Source organism: Colletotrichum tamarilloi (genome assembly GCF_030869305.1).
Source record: "Colletotrichum tamarilloi strain Tom-12 chromosome Unknown Scaffold_17.1, whole genome shotgun sequence".
In the NCBI taxonomy this organism is placed as follows: Eukaryota; Fungi; Ascomycota; class Sordariomycetes; order Glomerellales; family Glomerellaceae; genus Colletotrichum; species Colletotrichum tamarilloi.
The window spans coordinates 302,773-323,743 of record NW_026849400.1 but is presented as its reverse complement, the minus strand read 5'-3'; the positions used below and the strand labels follow the sequence as shown (position 1 = coordinate 323,743).

Below are 20,971 nucleotides of genomic sequence, written 5' to 3'. Positions count from 1 at the left end.
TCTTCATTGAAGATCTATTTCTCCTCCATTCCCGGTAGATAAATCCGGAGTGGGGCGAAGATCTCTTCTCGTGTGAGGTGATGGAAGCATAGGTCATCTATTTGATACAAGTTTTTTGTTGAACCTCCCTTTCTTGTGCCGGCTGTGTTGAATCTGCTTGAGCGTTTACCCAGGGCAGGGCGACTAGCAGATGTGACGATGTTCTGAGGGAAACTCTACGGTACATTCAAGCCTCGTTACCTCAACCCTTAACCCTTAACCCGGTCTTCGGGTCTCCGGATCTATCTCCGGATCTATTCCCAGATCTCGTCTCCCGTTCAAAAGGTGCGTGGTAAGTCAAGCGTGGCTTTTTTCTCGGCTTTCCTCAGATAGCTATGCGAGGCTTGCACCCAAATTTCCTACCCCGTGATGGCGTACCCGGAACCACGACGGATTCAGGGTTCATGCTCCGGACCATCTATCCTGCACTGGTTCATGCGAATCGGCGGTGCGCGGGTTCGGTTGTCGCTAGTAGCGGACCACGCATGGCAAGGCAAGGCTGAAAACGGACGAAGGAGGGTTGAGGGGTGGAAAAGGGGACAACAAAACTCCTCCAGCCTTTTTTATGTTCCCTTGTCAAGCCCCTCCGTTGGAAGTTGACCCAGGCTAAGAAGAAGCCTAAATGTGTAATCTTTGGACGCCTCTTTTCTCGCGCACCCTAAGCTTTCACCCCCTCCCCTTTTGATACTCCGGTAGAGGGAACACGTCCGATTAAGTGGCATTTTACATCCTCCCACCCTGCCTTGCCTTACAGACCTAGTGCCTTGGGATTTTGCAGCGGGTTTATCCCGGAGGGGTTGTGCATGGCTTGAAGCCATTCCCTCCATCCTCCACCTACTCAGCACCTACCATAGGAACACCATCAGAACCCGTGGGAAGATGGTTTGCCCTGTCAACCCGGTTCTCGGAGACGTGAGGAGAAAAACGAAAAGCCAAAGCTAGGCTGTGGATGGCGTCGTGTATCATCGTCACACCTGTGGCGTTTGCAAAGTCCACCCCTCCCTTTTGAAGCCTAACCGGGAAAAGCCTCTAGAGAGAATGAGAGGAGAGCGAAGAGTGAAATGCGAACAAGTATCTCGAGACGACGGTTGAGGTACCCTCCCCTCTCATGAAGATCTCAAGCTTCCCTAGCACGCCCAGCGAGACTCTTGAATCGGTCCCTGGAATTCGGTTAGCACTGTGGCATTTTTGGAATCATTTTCTCTGCGTCTTGCGGGATTATCGGGAAGATGGTCCGGTTAGAATTTTGGAGAGAATGAAATATGACGATGTCATGTTGTCTCCTTCTCATATCATCATCATATGAAATGTAAAGTTGTGTTTCACTAGTTGTCTTGGAGGTGTTGGAGAAGCTACCCCACGATGAGGAACATAGATATTTCTCTCCATGTTTCTCTCAACCTGTGTTGGATATGGTTCACTGAGGCCCAATCTACCTAGGAGAATCTCATGGTTTCCTTGAAATTCGCTACAGTTTCTCATTTCCTTGGGTCTTCAGAAGTAATCATGTTAAACAGCAGCAAACATCTCACGCTCTTCGAAACATTGACATCCAAGCGACCGTATCAAAAAGATAGACTCTCATCGGCGTCACCGTAAATCATTCACAACAGTCGGATACGCGCGTTACCCCTTCGTTCTATGTTTTACGCAAGAAAGGGCGTATATCCAACATGCCCTGTCCAACAGTCCCGTGAAAGCCGTCCGACCCGCCTGGGCAGCTCTAGCACCCTCCCTAGATCATTCCTCCCCGACCCAATCGCCATCGTTCCAGCTGTCACTGTCGAAAAAGAATTCATTGGCGAAGAAGGAAAATACCACGGCACGCAATGAAACAAGTTGGTCTCCTGCGGTCGAGCCTTACGTTTTGCGTCGATGCGGCACGCGGCTTGGCCTTGGTATTTCTCCACAACCGAAGCCGTGTAAGCGAGCCATCCAGCCAGCCCAACGACGGGAAGTAAGGTAGTAGTAGTGCTGGGCTCTGCAGTCTACCCAAATCTCTCTCAGACACTTGACTCAGGTCTAAGCCGTCCGAGATCCCGCGTTGACTCAGACACTAGAGTTCCCGCGCCGGCACCAAGCCTCCCGCTGCTTCGGAGAAGGGCCCGGCTCCCCGAGATCTGGCGCGGGCCCTCTTCAGGCTTCAAGCGCGAGTCCACCCTCCGAAGGTTCCCGGGGTCTCCGCTGTCCGTCCGAAGTCGAGGCTTCCAACTTCATCAGCGGGGCCCGTGGCTTCGACGGCTTGAGAGGAACGCGCACTCCCCCCCTTCGTCGGAAGATGCCCACCTAATCACACATCGACTCCTCTCGTTGCTGTCCTCTCGTGGTGTCTTCCAGAAGAAAGAAGATAGCATGTAGCTATATTCTCATCGGACGCTAGTCGGTAAGCAGCAATGCGCTTGTTTTCGACCCCTCTACGACGTATCTCTATGAATGATCCAGGCGGAGAAGAGACTGATTCCAGGTCGACCGCACTGACGCTATGAGAACGATCGAGAACCAAAGCATTTTCCTATTCCGTTCATCAAACGTTCACCTAGACTTCGTCCGTCAGGTTACCCCAGAGTCTGAAAATACAGGGCAACCTAGGATGACCTAGTTTGGTAGTCAGCAAAAGAGGTTTGAGCGTCGAAAGCTCGCCCAGTCAGCGAATTTCGAGTAATCTGGCTCGTTTATGTTGCCTGCAAGAAGACTCTGTATTTACAATCAATAAAGATTCTCCGTAAAAGGATCGACTGCAAGGCGGGCATCATCCCTACCCTGGCCTCTGGTGGGCCGATAAGGCTTTTTTGATTGATGGCGGTACGTGCTCTCGCCCGGTTCAATTCAGTCGCCCTTCGTCGCCAGGGAAGCAGACTCGGTAAAAGAGCCTTCACATTGGCGGGAACCCGCTGAAGGCGACCAGGAGGAGATGGCTACCGGGTTCCTGGTGAAGAATGGCTTCTTTTGTTGAGTTAGCGCAAGCTTTGGCGCCTTCATCCTGCTCAAGATTGTGCCATGTTGCCGAGACGCCAAGGTTAGGTGAGACGCCATGTTAGTCCCAGAAAAACCGTTTGTTTTACGTTATTGGCACGGTTTGATGAAAGTTGAGTCGTCTACTCCCTGGCCGAGACGTCTTGCCTTGCTCCCTGTGATCCCGGTCGCTCAGCCCTGCTCGGAGGCCACGAGATGAAGGTTCGGTCCCGAAGTCGAGCCGGACAAGAGGTGTCCACACAAACAAGGAAGTACAGGTGATGGACAGGGCTAGGGGGAAGTGTTGAAGTGAGCCTGCAAGCAATCCGATTAGGACGCATCCTTGAGTTTATGAACGGCGACCAAAAGACTTGGGGTGGGGCAGTCCAGGGGTTGCTCGCAGCCACGTCGAAAATGGCTGCTGGAAGGCTCGGATCGCAGCCTGTCACGGATTCACGATCTTTGTGACAAAATAGTTGTGTGACCACACGTAAATGATCCATTCTTCGACCAAGAGCCACCGAAGCGCGGCCGTATAAGTCGCCAATGGTCCTGTCTCATAGAAGGCGCCTGTACAGCACGTATGGCAGCATCTTCGCGTGATAAATTCCCCGCGTAACGTAGTCTCCGTTCGTATCCTGAGGGCGGCGTAGTACGCCATGTCGGCTAAGAGTAGCCAGCTTGTGTACAGTCACATCATCGAACGCGCGCCTAGGGCCAATCTCTTACCTGTCACTGCCAACTCTTTGCGCTTCCACATGGGATACTGACTGCTGCCCTGAAATAAAGTGATCGGCGACTCTGCCTCCGTCTTGTCTCCTACCAGGCTAAAGCAGACTGGAATTTCAAATAATCCCTGTCTCGACCGTTGCTCTATGTCAAGCATCTTGCTCTAATGTTAGAATCGGTGCAGTGAGTAATCTTGTCGATTCCTTCCCGCAACAAACAAGACTGACGCTTCAGATCTGCTCCTCTGGTCTCGACTTCCTTCTTCTTAGTGGTTGATGGTAAACAGCCAAGGACCACTACTATCGACTGCGTTCGTATCGGCAACCCTTGCGAGCCAAGACGCGAACCAGGTAGAAGGAAACAGCTGAAGGCACTCAAAACTTCAATCCAGCCAGCGAAGTTGAAATTCCACTAGGACAGAGAAGTAGAGAGAACATCGGACCATAGCCACGGCGGGATCCTAGTCTGGTAGTGGGGTCCGAGGGCGCTCCAGTCACGCAGCGCATGACTGTCACAGCCCCAGGGCGGCCGCCTATCTTGGCGAGGAATAGCAGTATAGGGTCAAGTACCGGGTTCATGAAAGTTGGGGGGCCGTCGATGTGGCTTTCGGTAGGAATGTCAACGCTGACCCTGAGGATGATCCGTCGGACGGAAACCAGGCACCGCTAGTTGGTCATAAACGTCTTGCGGGATCCGTCGGATGTTGCCTGGTGGGGTACAGGCGAATCTGTTCTTGTTTCCTCCCTGCTTATCTGCGGATATTTCTCAGGCGTTTCTCTCGTGTATGGTGTCAGTGGTCGTCATGGCGGCGGCCAGGACGGACAATTCTTGCCGATCCTAGGGTCTTCATGTCTGTTCGAGGCGGTGACGGTTTCTTGCCCTCGATACGTACAGTTTGCTAATCACTTTGTCGAAATCGGACGTATAGGCGGGTTGAAGGAACCGGAATGAGCCGTGTGCATATCTTGGAAGTATCACTCGACAGTTGCGGTATAAGCCTTCGTTTTACTCGACAGATGATGTCGGTGAGTGAGGTGGCCTGACCTGCCGCGATGGAATTAAAAATAAGTAGCATACACTTCGATTAATCTGAAGGAGGGTAAACCCGTGAATGACTCCGACTGCCCCCCGTTGCCGGGGCTGTGGCTGCAGACTGCGGGATGTCGTAAGTCAGGGCAGGTGGCTGATGCGTACAGATGCCACAGAGTGTCTGGATCCCGATGGAGAAGGCTGGACTAGTAACAATGTCTCTTTCCATTTCTTTGCTCTCGTCGATGAAGGCAAAGCTTGGAAGAACAGAGAGAGAAAGAAGGGGGAGCAGGGAAGAGGCTAGTAAGGCCGCAACCAACTATACCTTCTTGAGCCAGCATGCGTTGCATGAAGCGAAGGCAGGGATGAACGACAGTAGGTACTGCGTTGATGCAGACTGAGCGGACCGCCCGCACATCTTGAGTCCGAGGTAGTGGCTTAACCAAAAGGCGCCCCCCAGTCAACCAACGCTCTCTCTCTCTCTCTCTCTCTCTCTCTCTCTCTCTCTCTCGCTCACTTGAAGCGCAGCGCAGCCTTCTCCCTGTCTCGACATCATTGGCGTTGCAAGAAACTCGGGTCCATCAGAGTGCTAGATCCAGGCGTCGATCTCGACCAATGCGGGGAGATGTTTGCTGGCGCGGCTATGGAGTATGGCATTGGTGGCTTTGTTCTTGCGGTCAGGTTGTCTTGCATTGGAAGTTGGAGGGATGTGCCCACCACATCAGGCTCGATGTGAGTTGCAATACGAGTGAGGCGTGGCAGGTGTGGGTGGTAATTCTCCTAGTGTACTTGGAAGCTGTTCGTCTTCTGCTCCTTTTCCCCTTGTTCCGTGATGATGTGGTGATGTCTTGCGATAGCTCTCCCGCATATTTGAAGGGTGAGACAGCAGATTGAGCTTCGGGGAAAGAAATGGGCCCGTGAAACGCAGCAGTGGGTGACAGAGTGGGTAAGTGCCAGATGGGACGATCTGTGCGTCCTTGGCCATGTACCCACAGGCACACAGGGCGGGCAGGAAAGGGCGACAAGGTACCCATGTCCATAGCCTGGCTGAGGCTGAACCAATAGGGTTTAGTCCGGCTGCTAATCTCGACGTCCCTCGTCTAACCCCCCAATCATGCAGCCAACATGCCAACGTTTGCTCCTTCTTGCATCTCTCGGTAACCAATCATAATGGCCTTCACGAAAACCACCGTTGGAACATCAAGGTTCCTTTGTTGTTTGCTCCCTCCTACAGCCCTCTTCCAGGCCTCTTCCAGCATCACATGGCTCTGGTTTGCTCCGGCTGTCTCCATTGGCGTGCGTGGTCATCGACCTCTCCGCATAATCTGACAGGGGCAGACGCGTGAAGGGTAAATATGCAAGTACTCTGTCTGAATTCTTTTGCCCAAATTGCTTCTTTCATTATTCTTGATCAACACGCCTATCCTAAAGTGATCCAGCCACGTGAAATGATGGCAACTGGCGCAAGAAAGGGTATGGCCATCACCAAATCCTAGTCCCTGCCTTTGCTCCCCACCGCCTTTCCAAAGCCAGACTGTAGTACGTTTGCGCCTGGAGAGGCGGTCAACTCATTGCTGAAGATCAGCAGCTAGCTCCTTTGAGTCGGCCTCTACTGTTTCAGAAGAATGAAGAAATGGTCGTTTGCCCTTTCCACCTATCCTGAACTCCGTCATAGTAGCCCCATTGCAGAAAATGGCCCCCAACTTTCCTTCTTTACTGTCCTCAATTTGCCTCCCATGCCTAAACCCGACAAATAAAAAATTTAAAAAACGAGCAAGGCAAAGTTTCATCGTTCCTTCTTGGCCGTGGCTGAACCATCTCCCACCTCGTTTGGATTGCCTCTTACATTGGTTTCGTCAAAGTCATAGCTGGCATCGTGCCTCTGGCGAAAAAGCTCGTCGAATGCCTGTTCATCCAGTGACAATGTCTGGGGCGAAAGCGTCATGGTTGTGAAAGAGTCATTCATCGTGAAATTCTCTCCGTGGACGCCCGTGTCGAGTGATTCTTGAGGAGTGAATAGCCCAAGCCCACTGAGATTGTCTGCCGCGGAATGCTGAAGTGCCTCATGGTATGAGTTACTGTGGGAAGTATTGACAACCAGCGAATCCTCCCGACGTGAATATTCACTAGTGGCGTTATCCGATGGAAAGCAGATAATATTTGAGCCATGTGTCGATATTCGCGTCATTCCCCTGTCTTTTTCCACGGGACTCGCGCGCTGTGCCGCTATTGATGAATATGCTGGCGGACTAGAAAGGAGGGCAGCACTACCCCGAGAAAAATCATCGGCCGGGACGTCGAAAGGAATGTGCTGTTGATCCATCACCTGGACATCCAATGCTGTCGGTTGGTAACTGCTTTGCTCCTGTAGCAGAGCATTGTTGAGATGGTGTTGCTGCTGGCCAAAGGCGGAAGCTGTCTGGTGGTGATCTGTGTTACGTCGGCTCTGGCATGCTGCTCAAGATCAGCTTTTGAAAAGTCATTTTACCAATCGCGCAACTCACTCGGATCATAGTGATAGACTGTGCAGTGCTGATAAATTTCTTCTTGATTTGTAACTGCGGAGAGGCTGACCAGTGGTATTGGCGCGCGTACTTTTTGCCCCTGAGCATCTCGCACGCAGTAAGCGGCCTGGAATTGGTGAGGCTGACCGACCTCAGAGAGCTCCCAACTCCCGTGCGGGTACGTTCCAGCAGACGTGAACATGTCGAGATCATGACGCGGTAAGACTTCGTTCATACCCTGGGTCCTCAAAACAACACGGGATTCCGTCGGTGATGATTCCTCGTTGTGAGACATTGTGCCTTGGAAGAACGGGCACAAGATTGTTGGCGAAGGCGAAGCGGTAAGTGTGGTGAGCGGATAGTGGCGGTAAGTGTGGTGTAAATGCATGTAGGGATGGTGGGGAGTCTCAAGTACAAAAGAGAAATGATGGTAGGAACCTGGTAAGAAGATGAGGTCAAAATAGATTTTTGGGGGTGCGATGAGAAAAGAAAGAAGAGACAGCACCAGGTTGTATAAGCCAAAAATGACCCTTGACCGAATGCAGCGCTCGCGATAACATCTGACGGAGACTTTAGGGGAAAGGCTGGCCCAAACACTGGAGTATCTTGGAGACAAGCGTGACAGGAACAAACCAATCCAAGAAATTACACCTCGCCTATTCGCCTAAGCCTTATTGAGCTAGCAGAATTTGCACAATGTGGTGCGGCGGGAAATTCTCGAAAAGAGGCTACAAGTCAACTGTTGCCTCGTCCCCGACAAGTGTCCCATCTCGTCGTCAAAACTTCGTAAAAGCAGTTTGGACAGCTTGTGAAAATCTGGGGCTGTGATACGTTGGCTTACGACTTTGATTGAGATGCAGGTACATGTCATCGAGTACGGGCGATGCCATACTCTCATCCAGGATGCTGAAATCTCAAGTTGGCGGGCAACCGTTTTGTGTCGAAGCCAGCCTGGCATGTTCCTTGCACTGACCGCCGCACATACGCTTTCTGCTTGATTCTCAACCGGGCTGTTGGTGTTGCTTCCGCCGTCGAAGGGAATTATACGCGAGAGAAAACGTTGTGTGCGTCGTTGGTTTCTTTCAACTCGTATGCACAGCCCGCTAAGCGCGCAGGCGACAGGGACACAAGGGAGTTATCAACATGAGAGCGAGTGATCGAGTTGAGCCGTAGACGTGATGCTGAGAGAATGATCACCGAGTCGGCGATCCGAATTGTACAAACACGTACGCTCAAGTAACGTGTGATAGAAGGCTTTAGCTTGCTCGCTACATCCCCTCGTGCCCCCAGCGTTGATACGACTGATACAGTCCCCAGACTTTCTGGGCCCTTTAGGACGCGGTTTCGGGACGGCTTCAGCATCATAGTACTCGCGCACGGCTGGAGGATCGCCAACGCGGAGAGGACACAAAGCGGTGGTTCTTGACTTCTGGTATAAATCAGCAGCAGGTCAAGCATATGCGGGAAGAGGGGATATCCTTGAATAGAGACTGCCGCAGGTATCTGTGAAGTAAGCCAAGGTAGTGGTAGCGAAGGGAGGCTGCAGCTGGCAGTGCCGAGGACGGAGGAGCACAAAGATTCGCCAAGGGACCGTCGGCGGCCGTTGACAAGGTAAGGTAGATGACAGCCGGAGGCTTGCTGCGTGGGCTCGCGGTGAGGTAAGGTGAGCCTGGCTTCTGTTGCTTGAGCCAGGCCGAGGTACCTGCATCTTCGGGCCGTGATCCAGACAAAGTACCGTTCTATCAGAGGGGAGCCTCCTGGATACCTATGGTAGTTGAAGAGAGACAGGCCCCTCGCAGGATACAAGTGTGCACAGTGTGAGAGATACCGTGTCCCAAACCGGGATTCGATCGTGGAGGTCCCCATCTCCAAATTCGAGGTTGGCACAGATGGGTTTGGTAAGGCAGGCACGTTGGTAAGGAAGGTGAGTAAAGTAAGGTAAGGTGACGAGAGGTAAGGTATGACAAGTACCCGGGTATTCTCACACCCCCAGAGCTTTCACCCACCCCCATCCGAAGAGGAAAGACAACCCCGGCAAGTCTAAGGTAGTGTCTGGCCAGACCTGGAGTGGGAAGCAACCACCACACGCGCACTTACACACACCCACACACGTACCTACACCCACGTACACCCACGTACACCCCCCCCCCCCTGCAGCTTTCACCTCCTCCTTCCTCCTCCTCAAGACATCGTCCCACAAAAATTACTAGGCCTTCCACACCACAACCAACCGTCCTCGGCCAATTCTATGAGGTGACTTCGTCGCTTCCTGAGGGGAAGGTGGCGCTTTCTCCCCCAATTTAGGACTTCCTTCCACCTCCATGGGCTACTCCAGAAACATCCTGGTGCGGACCATGTTGTCTCCCTCAAATCTCTCCCGCCATAAGTCCCGGGTATCATCCGTTGCCATCCGCATCCACCTTGGGTTCCGCTTGATCTGATCTCTTATTTATGACCATCGGCACAGCCAGCTTCAAATCAAGATTCTTCCATCACAGCCCAGAAAAAAGTCACCACTTTATCAGAACCTTATTTGACTTGTTACTCAATATCTCCAAGAGACACAAGACACGCAAGACACCCCCTAACAACCTATTGATACGGCACTCTACCTTACACCGCCATTTACATTCATCATGGCGTTGACATTCAACCCTGGCAACATCGTTGCTCGTGACATTGATCCTACCCATGTGCACCCTGAGATCCTAAAGATTGTGACAGAGATCTTGGACCTTCGCCTCAACACATTCGAGTCCACCATAGCTGTCTCTGCAAGAGATTACTTTGCTTTTGGCGAGGAGGGTCGGCTCTTCATGGCATTGCAGATGGGGTACGCGTCCATATCTACTTTGTGCCTGTCTAATACCACTCTTTCATAAAGTCTCTAACATTCATCACAGGCGCATATTGGGCCAGCCTGTCATGTGGGTCAAGGACGGAATGCATTCTAGCGTTGATAGATGGGTTCTTGGACCTTGTGAGAGGTTCATTGCCGGTCCACACATGATTGTCTCCGTCAACGGTATTGCTGTCGTCGTCCCTCGACCACCACCACAACTCCTCGAGGAAGCACCCGGTGCAACCACCCAGTTCGTCAACGCTCCTGAACGAAGAGTCAAGATCACACGACCTCCCAACGCCTTCATCCTCTACCGCAGCGACTACCAAGCCCAAATCAAGCAGATGAACCCTCAACTCCAGAACAATGATATCTGTAGGTGACTGAATTTCAACAGCCCTACACCATCTCGCTGACCTTTGAAAAGCCGGAATCCTAGGAAAAGCTTGGAATAATGAGTCTCATGAAGTCCGCGAAAGATACAAGGCTCTCGCGAAAGCCTACAAGGAGCGCCACAACAAGATGCACCCTGACTATCGGTACACGCCACGCAAGCCTTCCGAGAAGCGTCGTCGCAACCGGAGGAGCACTTCAGCCTAATCATCCCTGCCACCCCGTTCTAGAGATGGAGATCAAGGATCTTAGGAGCAAGAAGCGATCCATCACAACGTCGCTGCATTAGTTCCTACCATGCTAGGTCTCAATAACCGTGCAAGAATTTTCGCGACTACAAGTTGCCGCGAAGGAGCACCTTCGTCTGCTGCCTTAGGCCGAGTATGCCTCGTCTTCCCTCAGAGCCATGTCCCAGCTCGCGCCGAGAAAGTCGAAAAAACACCAACACTTGATGTTCGGGCCACAACTAAGCAGACATGCCGTGCCCGGCACTCACCCTTACCATGGTCAGCCGGAGCAAAAGAGACTTCTTCTGCTAACTTAGGGGCCTGTCGAGACCAGGAAAGGCTCGAATTCGTGTAAGGCTCCAAAGCCACTTCGTGGAGTTTTACCTGCTCTACTCACAAGATGGGCGAATCCGGACGCATCATTGGGCGGAGACGGTGGCGACGCTCTTGATGGGGTTCAAGCAAAGAGTGAGCTACTTCAAGCAGAGCAAGACTCGAAAGGATAGAGCAATTCGCGTCGTCGCTGCCGAAGAATCGGATGTCTAAATCTGCCATGATAAGAAGATGAGCCACCACAATACCGATATAGAATGCTTGATAGATTTACTAAAACGATAATGGAATCATAATGTTCATGTCTCATTGCATTAATCTTCTTCTTCTGCACGACTAAAGTACCTAGCTGTCTCTTTTCGATAGTAACGGTTACAGCTCGTCACACTGTTCATCGAATCTCGCGTGACTCCACATCGCCCCTTAGAAATGTATAGACTACGACGCTTGAGACTGGCTCTTTTTCCAATCACTGCTCCATATAAAAGTACCGCACCTCCACTCCGTCCCCTTTTCCTTTTCTCCGGATTTCCCCAGAGGACGGGCGCAGATGAAAAACGACCTGCCTATGTGGATCATCAGCTATGAATGGGGGTCGAGGGGGGGCGGGGGCAGAAAGATCGGGATATGTCGGGGGACGAGAGAGAGGAGGGTAGGACAGAGGCCTCGGTGGACGCATAAACGAGTAAGAAGGGGGTAAGGCGTGTGTGTGGTGTGGTTGGGTTTAGACTTACCACAGTTGACGCCCGGCTTCTTGGTCTGGAAGCTGATGCAGGGCTCACCGTGCTCGCACTTTGGCACGACCCTCTTTCCCAGGTTGAACTTTGACCAAGACTCCTTGACTTCAATGGGGTCAAAGACCTTTTCCGACGTCGCCGTCTCGAATGGCTTCGCGGAGGATGAAGGAGGCGTGGGTTCTTTGCCGCCGCCGTTGCTGCCGGGTTGTTCTACCGTGCCCACCGCTTCTGATAGTCCCGATAGGGAACGGATAGGTCCAGCAGCAGCACCACCATCACTTGCGGCTTTGTTCTTGGTGAAGGGCGACACTGGATGATTGGTCTTTGCCGCGTCTGCTTGAGCGGGCGAAGACTGGGTTGGTGGTGGTTGTGGCGGGTTCTTTGGCTTGAAGAAGCCCATGAGGGTGCTCTGGGCCTTACCGTCGGATTCGTTGGTTTTCGACTTCTTGGGGGCTCGTTTAGCTGATGCTGCCGATTCGGCTGGTCGTTTTACGAGCGGGTTGGTGCTTTGTGACGAGGAGAGTGTCGACTTGGGGGGTGGTGACCTTGCCGTGTTGGACTGCATGGATGCCTGTGAGGCAGCGGGCACGTCTTCGGTCGTCGTGGTTGCCTGCGAGGCTTCAGGGTCTTGCGTCTCTTGAGTCGTCACGGGGTAGTCGCCACCATCTTCGGTTGGAAGACTGTGTAACTCGAGAGGAGTCGATCCGGGGTTTGGTGCGGGCTTTGGGGTGGGCTTCTTCATGAACATGTCGCGGATGTTGCGTCTTCGGTCGAACTCGGGGATGAGCTTCGCGGATAGGGGAAGAAGATCCTTTTGTGACCATTCCCTCAGCCGTTTACCGTCGTGGAACATACCACTGGGGTTCATCACGTCGAGTACGGGTAACTCCTTGCCGTCCGTTGTGACGACGTCATTCATGACTGCGAATACGGGGCAGTGGTCCGATCCCATCAGCCCCTCCTGAATATTTGAATCCGTGAACCAGTCCTTGATGCCTGACGAACATAGGATATAGTCTATCCGGCTGCCGTTGTTCGCTGGGCGGGTATTCCTCTTTGTGTCCCAGCAAGTGAACATGCTCTGCCTGGTGGGGTGGAAGATGCGCGTCAAGTCATGGAGGACGGGCTTCTCCTTTCCTTCGTCGCGTTCACCGACGACCTGGCCACCGACGACAAGCTGGTTGATGAACCGACGGCTTGGCCCCTGCATCCACTCTTCCACAGTCATGCCCTCCTTGCGGAGCGTCTCCCTGAGGTTGCAGGTGTCTATCTCCTCGCGAATGACGTTGAGGTCACCCGTCAAGATGACCTGCTTCCCGGCCGCGACAAGATTCCTCACGCGTGCATCGAGGGCGCCGAGGTAACCCAGTCGGAAGTCGTCGCGAGACGAGTCGCGGGTGGCGGGGCTGTAGGTGCCGATGAGCACAAAGGCCGGGAACTCGAGGATGACGCACCGGCCTTCCGAGTCGAGCGTCGCCTCATCTACTTCGCTGGAGAGCTGGCTCGCGCGCGGGTAGCCGCCGATCTGCTGGTCTTCAGGCAGGTCGCGAAAGCTGGTAGTTGAGTTTGGAACTGGAAGGACGCCTGTGATGCCTTCTTCGGCGCGGATGGGGCAGCATGTTGCGTTCCGGGTATATATCGCGACACCGGAATATCCTGGGGTAAGAGGTGAGAAACATACTGAGGGACGATGACCGCTGTGAGCTCACCCTTCTTGTATTTCGGTAGGCTGAAGAATACATCCCAACCAGGTATTAGTACCATGTCATCTTTGAGGTCTTTGCGCTGAATCTTCGTCTCTTGCATGACTACGATGTCCGCCTCGAGGGTTTCGAACATTGCCTATAAGCTTTTGTCAGTAACAAGTGGGAACCCGCGAGGAAAAAGGATAACGGACCTGAAATGTTCGTTGTGTGCTCCATGGCTGATACCCAAACGGATTTCTCGGTAGTGTCAATTGAAGTACATGGATATCCTCAGTTGAAGTAGACATACCTGATGCCGTTGACTGTGATACAAGGATCGTGAGCGAGCGGGAACATCTGTCAAATGATAGGGACCCAACTCACCATTCCATGTCACAATACGCAACCCCATCCTGGCCGATGATTTGCTTGCTCCTGATATCATGATTGGAAAAGACTCGAATTCACAAACGCCGAGATCACGTCGCTTTCATGCCCATGCCCGAGATGTCAAAGGTTGGGTTGCTGCATCAAGCCCAGAGGTTCAAGTGCTATCTTCGCCTCCAATTGTGGGAATGGATGACTAGGGTATCAAAATTGCGAGTTGAATTTCAGAAGAATTAAGTTGCATGAGAACCGACGCTGGGACGCCTCAATTAAACTGTCAAGCCCTGGTCAACGCGACGTAGCTGCCGTCATTGAAGTGGTGAACGCGACGGTTTGCGCGGTGTCCCGTGATTGCCTACGCACGTGACCAAATGCGACATACTGCAAGTTGCTGCAACACATGAACGCGACATATTCTTCTATCTTAATCATGTGTCTCTCAGTGCAAATAAATTTCCTAGAATTATTGCACTAATTCTTTTTTGATCATTCAACATGAAGAAGTCAGGTATCTGAGTCGAAGTCAGGAAGGTACCTAAGCCGAGACGAGCATCTGGTGTTGGTTGAGGTACGTACCGAACCCGGGCCCTCCCTTCCTGCTTTCTCCGCAAATGACCTGACATCATTTAGTCATCCCCAAAAGCCATCTTTAGGCCTTACAATCCAGGCACTCGCAAGGCCGTGAACGTTCCCGCTAGCCGAGCTCTGGATAGAGAATGACCTGATCCTCCGACTCCCGACTTCACAAAACCTCGAAATCCACCACCAACGCCCACCCGGCCGAAATCGAAACCTCTCCCCTCCACCGATATCTTCCAAACACAAAGATGCAGCGCCAGCTCCTCTCCGCCGCCGCGCGTGCCGCCCGCGCCCCGGCCGTCCGCTCCACCGTCCAGCGCCGCTTCGCCAGCACCACCGAGAACGCCTTCATCAAGGAGCGTGAGGCTGCCAAGCACCACGCCGCGCAAACCACCGGTTCGTTTCTCCGCCCTGTTCGAGTCCGACATACTTCAATGTTTCGAGTTTTGGGGAGCCAACTGGGCTCAATTGACCCATCGAGCGGCGAAGGGAGGACCCGGACTAGATACAACATGGAGGGAAAAAAACATGAGATGCTAACATATTGAGTAGGCCTCTGGCGCAAGATCTCCATCTAGTATGCACACCATCCCTCCATAAATCTTAGTCGAGGTCTCTTCAAGCACCGAATCTGTCATCCCGCTCGATATCTGCCCGGCCATCTCAGCCAATGCCGCTATAATTGAGTATCACGAAGCAGCCGGGAAAGAGCGCGGGATTTGATTCGGGAACTGCTGGGGAGACATGGGAGACTAATTTCAAGAGTGCAAATGCTAACCCGACGCTCCTCACCTTCACAGCGCCTGCATCCCCGCCCTCGGTCTCGCTGCCGCCAACGCCTACGTCCTCTGGAACGAGCACTGGGACCACTGGAGCCACATGCCCCCTCTGGAGGAGCGCGTCGAGTACTCTTACCAGAACATCCGCACCAAGAACTACCAATGGGGCAACGGTGACAAGACCATCTTGTACGTTTTCATCATTCTCCTCTGGTCCCCTCCCCGGTCAATTTCATGCACGCGGCGGGACGAGGAAGTGAATTTGTGGGAGAGACTAACACTCAAAACAGCTGGAACGACAACGTCAACTACCACAACCCCGACAAGGCTTAAATTAAGCCTGTCTAGTTTGAACGTGATATCGCTGAATTCAGGAGACGAAGGAGCGATCCATAGACTCGGGGTGTGACACGCCTGCTGAGGGGGTAGACTATCCTGTACATTTTCCCTATGTCACAGCAATCGAGAGATGCGGCCTTTTTCAAAAACTTCAGGAGTGTCATCGTGAAGGGTATTGATGCGTTGTGCTATGTGAACTTGCTGCTCATCATATCCCTCTGCAGGTATTCCGGGGGTTGCTAACATGTCATATCGCAAGTGCTGCTGCCTCCTTGCGCAGGGCTACATATGCAGCCGCGTAATCCGCTGCCAGCACCTTATCCCCCGCAACCTTCATGATGGTTGCCTTCTTGGCCATCATCTCACACTGCCTTGTGATATCCCCGATACTCGAATAATGATCGAACGCCTTTTGTATGGCACCCGTAGCCCGGGTCAGGTACTCCCGCCTCTTGGCCGACTGCGGTGCCATCGTCCCCGCGATGCCCATGTTGGCGTCGGCTAGGTACGAGTACAGCTGCCCGCTCAGCGCTGCGGAATCGCACTCGAGACTCCGCGGCAGGACGGCCGTGAGGAGCTGCACCGAGGCGTCGAACTCGCCCAGCGACGTCAGGATATTCGCAACGGCGCCGATGGCCTGCCACAGGCAGGACACCAGCTTCGCCCTCCATGCCATGCTCGCAGCGCGCATGGCGATGGTGAAGCCCCGCTGCGGACGCCCGCACTTGTCATAAAGGTGAACCTTGATCAGCATGAGCCGCACGCGGAGCGAAATATCTCTCTTATCGTCGCGAATCGCCGCCAGCATGTCTTCGACCTTGTTGAAAGCCGCCTGTAGGTCACCCCGCCGCGTGAGGCAGTCGATGTGGAGTAAGTCGACGACAAAGGCCATGTCCGGTTCCAAGTCGTCCTTTTTGGACTGCAAAAGCTGCGAGAGCAGCTGCTCTGCACCGTCGAGGTTGTTGTGGTGCAGGTCCCGCTTCAGTTTGATGATGCCCCGGTACTTGTACCAGTATTGGCTCGGTTTCCATGATCGCAGGGCGTTCTCGTCGAGAGCCTCTAGTTTCTGCAACGCCTCGTCAAACTTGCCTCTCGCCGCGAGCTGCGACGCCAAACGAGATGTGACCTTGAGCTCGTCGTCGAATATCGAATGTCTCGCGTGACACCGTAAGAAAATCTCACAGTCCATGGCCGAGAGCTGCGACAGCCCCAGCCTATCCCACAGAGCAATCAGGATGGACAGCTGGGCGCCAAACATATTCTTCATGTTCCGCTCGACAATGAGGTGAGAGCTGCGAACCACAAGTTCGACCGATGTCGCCACGCTCTCGCCGTTTGCCAGGCCAAGCTTCGCTTCACTGAGCAGCACTGACGCCCACAATGTCCACATTCCCGTCTCCTTCGCCTTGACTCGCAGGTAGGAAAGACTCTCCTTGGCTGTGCCGAGGAGACTGTCTGCCTCCAGGTCTCTCACAAGATCCGGGTGTGCTCTGCCAAAATGGAAAAGCCAGCTAAGTGCAAAGTTTAAACAGGTCATGTCGCGGTTCTCGCGGGCCGTTGATACGGTTTCGAGCATGGCTGCGACGGCTTCTCTGTAGCACCCAAAGTCTGCTTGCAAAACTGCCAGGTTCATCAAGGCGTATTGATAGAATAGTCTGTCTCGGTTCTGCATCGTGTAGTCAAAGTATTGATGGAGGAAATCAAATGCTGTAGGATAGTCGCCTGATCTCCAAGCATCGAGGAAACTGCAGAATATTAGCAAAAGTGTTCATCAATAATGGTCGGAGTGAGTTGCCTTAGATAATGCCTCAAGCTAGGCACGAGAAAACTGTCACCAAGAAGATCATGAAACTGGTTCCTCAGTTCCAATGGTATTCGGTTGCCGAATTCTACTCTTGTCAGCTTTGGATCCTGAAAACCTAGAAAGATTTGCTCACTCTGCATCTGCTCGATCTGGAACTCCAGCAAAAGCTCAATGTCGTCTGTGCTTACCGGCACAGCAGCAGGAGTACCGTTCCTCACCATATCGCCATAGACGACAGATGTGAGCGCCGCAACACCCTCCAAATCCCACTCCGATTGCTCGCCCGTCATGAGAACATTGTCGAAGCTGAGCCGGCCAAAGGAAGGGTTCCTCTTCCGGAGGTACCCCGCCGTAGGCTGCCGATACTGCACGAAATCCGTCCAGAGCTGCGTCGCATCGTGGAACAGCAGCCTTGTGAACTCGAGCTGGCACCGCCGCACAAACTGACCCAGCGGCGAGTTTCTCGACAGTGTGATCCCAGGTTTCTGCTGCTGCTCCTGCAACAGCTGCGCGGCAATGGTCTCGTCGCCGCCCGCCGCCCGCAGCAGCTCTTCCTTCGTCTTGGCCAGACACTGCGACTGGCGCGCGAAGAAGTCGTGGAGCAGATCGAGAGAGTTGATCCCCCATAGCTTGGTGAGGAACGTGTCCCATAGCTTCCGCCCCGGCAGGCCGACAACGACGGAGTGGGCGCTCAGCAGCTTTTCAAAGTCCTTGATGCCGATGACGAGGCTGACGGTGCTCTCGGCTTTCCTCCAACGCGTGTCCTTGCTGGCGGTGTTGGTGAAGGACTGAGGGTCTGGGTCGAGGAGATGTGATGTGATGAAGGAGAGCACGGGGATGATTGCCGTGGCGGGGACATGTTCGTCCGTGTACAGCTCGATGAGAGCGAGGAGGCCAATCTTGGCAGGCGTGAGGTATCGAGCCATTATGGGCTCTGCTCGCGGAAGTTACGCAGATTCGTCAGATATTCAGTCCCAATGAGGTTGGCTTGCCCGGAAGCTCATCAGTTTGGCGTGAACGGTGAACCCGTGGGCGTCGTGGTTGACCATGTCACTTGAGCTAGGTGAGGTCAAGCAGCACGGCGCGTCGCGCCTGCGTCAACTGAAGGTCCCGTAGCAACCAAATTTCAACCAGGAGATGTCAGCCGGGCGAGAAGTGATTACAAAGCACGAAACAACGTCCGAAATCTTGGCGGCTAGAGCTGTCCTGTTTGTTAGTCTCGATGTTGACAGTGAGGTTTCTGTGATGTTGGGCGTCCCCACAGCAGCCAGCGAGAAATGTGATTGGTCACCAATGCTCATGAACGTCTGTTTCGCGACTACCTTCACGACACACATCGCTGTCGAGTATTATACGTCGAAGTTGTAATTTTTTTCTCAGAGGAAGACGATTGATTCTAATTGAGTGGCAAATCTTCAAAATCACAGTAGCGATTCAACCAAAAAAGATTTATTCTGAGGTGTTACGTGGAACGATGTCATCTCTTCCCCAAAGCGTTACACCTGGTTCTTGACATGATGCATTACATTTGTACCTTATCTTACAGATATTGCTACAATATTTGATGATGGGCTGAGATCTTCGGCCGGGCCGGCTGTTGAACTCGAATTCTCTCCTAAGCCAGAATGTGCCCTCTAGCGAACCTGCTCTGTTAGGGAGCTTGTGATGCATTCCCAGACCGGCACTCCCAATTTTGAAGCCAGCATCTGTTTAAAGACTTTCCGACTTTCTCAAGTCTCTTTCCAACGAATGCTTTCCCCCTGCCGATTCCTCAACTCGCTCTCCCGCGCCTCTCTCGCCTCATCTGCAGCCAAAATATCACTTTCACTGCCCCCGTCAACCTCATCAACATCATTCGTCGCCCAAATCCTCTCAATGCAAAGCTCAAACGGCCCCGGCACCCGATCCGTAAGCCCCACACCAACCGTCGTGACCTTGGACCTTAGCATCTCCGTCTGTGGCTCAATAACGAAGCCGTGATTCGTCCTTACGAACTCGTTCCACTTGACAAACACCGTCTCCCACTCCCCGGGGCGCTTGGCGAACAGCCTGTGCTGGTGCAAATCTGTCGGTACCACCGAGTCGGTCTGCAGGTTGATAAAGTAGCTCCGGCCGTCCGACTTCACGCGCATCGCGAGGTAGGAGTACGGGTCAATGTCCCAGACGGCCTTGCCGAAGAGCGTGGGCTTCTGGTCTGGCGTCCGCCATGCCGCGAAGCCTGTGCGTTGGATTTTGGGGTCGTTTTTGGGGAGGTCTGTTGATATTGTGCCGTGGAAGCGGGCGTGGCCTGCGCTTGTCGTCGGCGTGCTTTGTGGTGATGTTGTCGTCGCTGTCGAGGAGGGGGTGGAGGAGACCCATTCGAGGGCGCTGTGGGAGAAGCCGCCAATCTCTTGGTCGGACATGAGTTTGCAGTCGTCGGTCGAGCCCGGTGCGCGGAAGTCTTGGAGGATGTAAGGACCCGAGGGGCCCTTGATGCCTTCGGCTTTTGCGACTGTCGCAATGTTTCGTTAGCTTTCTTGACCCGTACAATCCAGGTAAGGGTAACTAGTGTATAGTCGGAACTTACCAATACTTGCGCGACGCTTGAACTCGTCCATGGTTCGGGAGAATATGCCCTTGGCCATCAGTGAGGGCGTCGCGCGCATCTTTGCGGTCGTTTCGCCGGCGCCGCCGACAGGTTAGCTTTCTAAGTGATTTTTCGGCTGTTCGGATTCGAAGCTCGCTCGCGCGATGCGCCCGTGGTGCTGTCGAGTCTGTGGGCGGCGATTGGCAATTGACCTCCGTGTCTCTCTCCGTGTCCCGTTTCGGCGGGAAATTTGGCAAGTTTAGCTCTCCGGTTACGATCGTCAACTGTTGCTCAGAGTAATATTCCCGGTTGCTTGTCTTGGAGCTTTCGGCACCAATGTAAGGTACATGGGTACCAGTACAACGAGCTCGAGCTTACATGCGGGGGAAAGAAAGACCGTGTTCCGCCTTCAACGACACCTCATCTCCCATTCCCTACAACCACCATTCATTGGAGGTCATCGTAGTCTAGGTCTTGCCGTGGAAAATGCGCAAAGCTGTCCAGGATTACACTACTGGGTTTTTACAGTCTGATCCGGTCAATTCGTTACACTGCTGAGTTCAAAATTCCCTCAAACCTTTAACAAACCGATTGCCCGTGAACCTCTATTGCCTCTGTAAACTTTCAGCCGACTTAGGGAGCATTATCACGCGCCAGCACCACTGACCCCGTCTCTGGACAAGACAGTCGATTTACCCCATGTCCACTACAAGTGTATGACGTTCAGTATGTCACAATCACATGCGAAGTGGGAGGCTCAAAAAGGTCTACTCAAGCGTGCATTCCTGACTGATCTATCCGTAATGGTAGTGAGTGTCCTTACACCTCGAGTAGACAACGGTGCTTTCTGCACAAAACCCAAGTTCATCTATGATCCCCAATTCCTGTTCTCTATAACCGAGTCATTCCGATCATTCGAGTACAAGACCAAGGTCCCGGCATATTTGAACCCCTCCAATGCTTTCAAGTTCCCACCGTATCTGAAGAAAAAAAACCACCAAACTTTTGTTGAAGAGGAAAATCTTGTAGTAAAACACAAGATTCGAA

General features: G+C 53.1%; 8 protein-coding genes across 8 annotated transcripts; 4 read left to right on the top strand and 4 right to left on the bottom strand.

The window, feature by feature from the left end:
• Nucleotides 1-4,420: 4,420 nt before the first annotated feature.
• On the top strand, nt 4,421-4,561 carry CTAM01_06276 (uncharacterized protein; the record flags this gene model as incomplete). The annotated part of the gene is made up of 1 exon (XM_060522303.1): nt 4,421-4,561. One exon carries the CDS (start codon nt 4,421-4,423, stop codon nt 4,559-4,561), a length of 141 nt encoding a protein of 46 aa, XP_060383031.1.
• A 1,974-nt stretch (nt 4,562-6,535) lies between these two features.
• CTAM01_06275 (uncharacterized protein) lies at nt 6,536-7,641 on the bottom strand (the record flags this gene model as incomplete). The annotated part of the gene is made up of 2 exons (XM_060522302.1): nt 6,536-7,203; nt 7,254-7,641. The coding sequence occupies 2 exons, from the start codon at nt 7,639-7,641 to the stop codon at nt 6,536-6,538; spliced, it is 1,056 nt and encodes a 351-aa protein (XP_060383030.1).
• Nucleotides 7,642-9,889: 2,248 nt separating this feature from the next.
• Nucleotides 9,890-10,695, top strand: CTAM01_06274 (HMG box protein; the record flags this gene model as incomplete). Its single annotated transcript, XM_060522301.1, has 3 exons — nt 9,890-10,086; nt 10,157-10,470; nt 10,523-10,695. 3 exons carry the CDS (start codon nt 9,890-9,892, stop codon nt 10,693-10,695), a joined length of 684 nt encoding a protein of 227 aa, XP_060383029.1.
• A 244-nt stretch (nt 10,696-10,939) lies between these two features.
• CTAM01_06273 (uncharacterized protein) lies at nt 10,940-11,261 on the top strand (the record flags this gene model as incomplete). Its single annotated transcript, XM_060522300.1, has 2 exons — nt 10,940-10,994; nt 11,116-11,261. The coding sequence occupies 2 exons, from the start codon at nt 10,940-10,942 to the stop codon at nt 11,259-11,261; spliced, it is 201 nt and encodes a 66-aa protein (XP_060383028.1).
• A 225-nt stretch (nt 11,262-11,486) lies between these two features.
• On the bottom strand, nt 11,487-13,882 carry CTAM01_06272 (DNA lyase; the record flags this gene model as incomplete). The annotated part of the gene is made up of 6 exons (XM_060522299.1): nt 11,487-11,614; nt 11,783-13,441; nt 13,495-13,627; nt 13,683-13,728; nt 13,781-13,793; nt 13,855-13,882. The coding sequence occupies 6 exons, from the start codon at nt 13,880-13,882 to the stop codon at nt 11,487-11,489; spliced, it is 2,007 nt and encodes a 668-aa protein (XP_060383027.1).
• An 802-nt stretch (nt 13,883-14,684) lies between these two features.
• CTAM01_06271 (cytochrome c oxidase subunit VIa) lies at nt 14,685-15,548 on the top strand (the record flags this gene model as incomplete). The annotated part of the gene is made up of 4 exons (XM_060522298.1): nt 14,685-14,832; nt 14,989-15,013; nt 15,237-15,404; nt 15,506-15,548. 4 exons carry the CDS (start codon nt 14,685-14,687, stop codon nt 15,546-15,548), a joined length of 384 nt encoding a protein of 127 aa, XP_060383026.1.
• Nucleotides 15,549-15,801: 253 nt separating this feature from the next.
• Nucleotides 15,802-18,284, bottom strand: CTAM01_06270 (anaphase-promoting complex protein; the record flags this gene model as incomplete). The annotated part of the gene is made up of 3 exons (XM_060522297.1): nt 15,802-17,299; nt 17,407-17,443; nt 17,492-18,284. The coding sequence occupies 3 exons, from the start codon at nt 18,282-18,284 to the stop codon at nt 15,802-15,804; spliced, it is 2,328 nt and encodes a 775-aa protein (XP_060383025.1).
• Nucleotides 18,285-19,088: 804 nt separating this feature from the next.
• On the bottom strand, nt 19,089-20,003 carry CTAM01_06269 (complex I intermediate-associated protein 30; the record flags this gene model as incomplete). Its single annotated transcript, XM_060522296.1, has 2 exons — nt 19,089-19,849; nt 19,925-20,003. 2 exons carry the CDS (start codon nt 20,001-20,003, stop codon nt 19,089-19,091), a joined length of 840 nt encoding a protein of 279 aa, XP_060383024.1.
• Nucleotides 20,004-20,971: the final 968 nt, after the last annotated feature.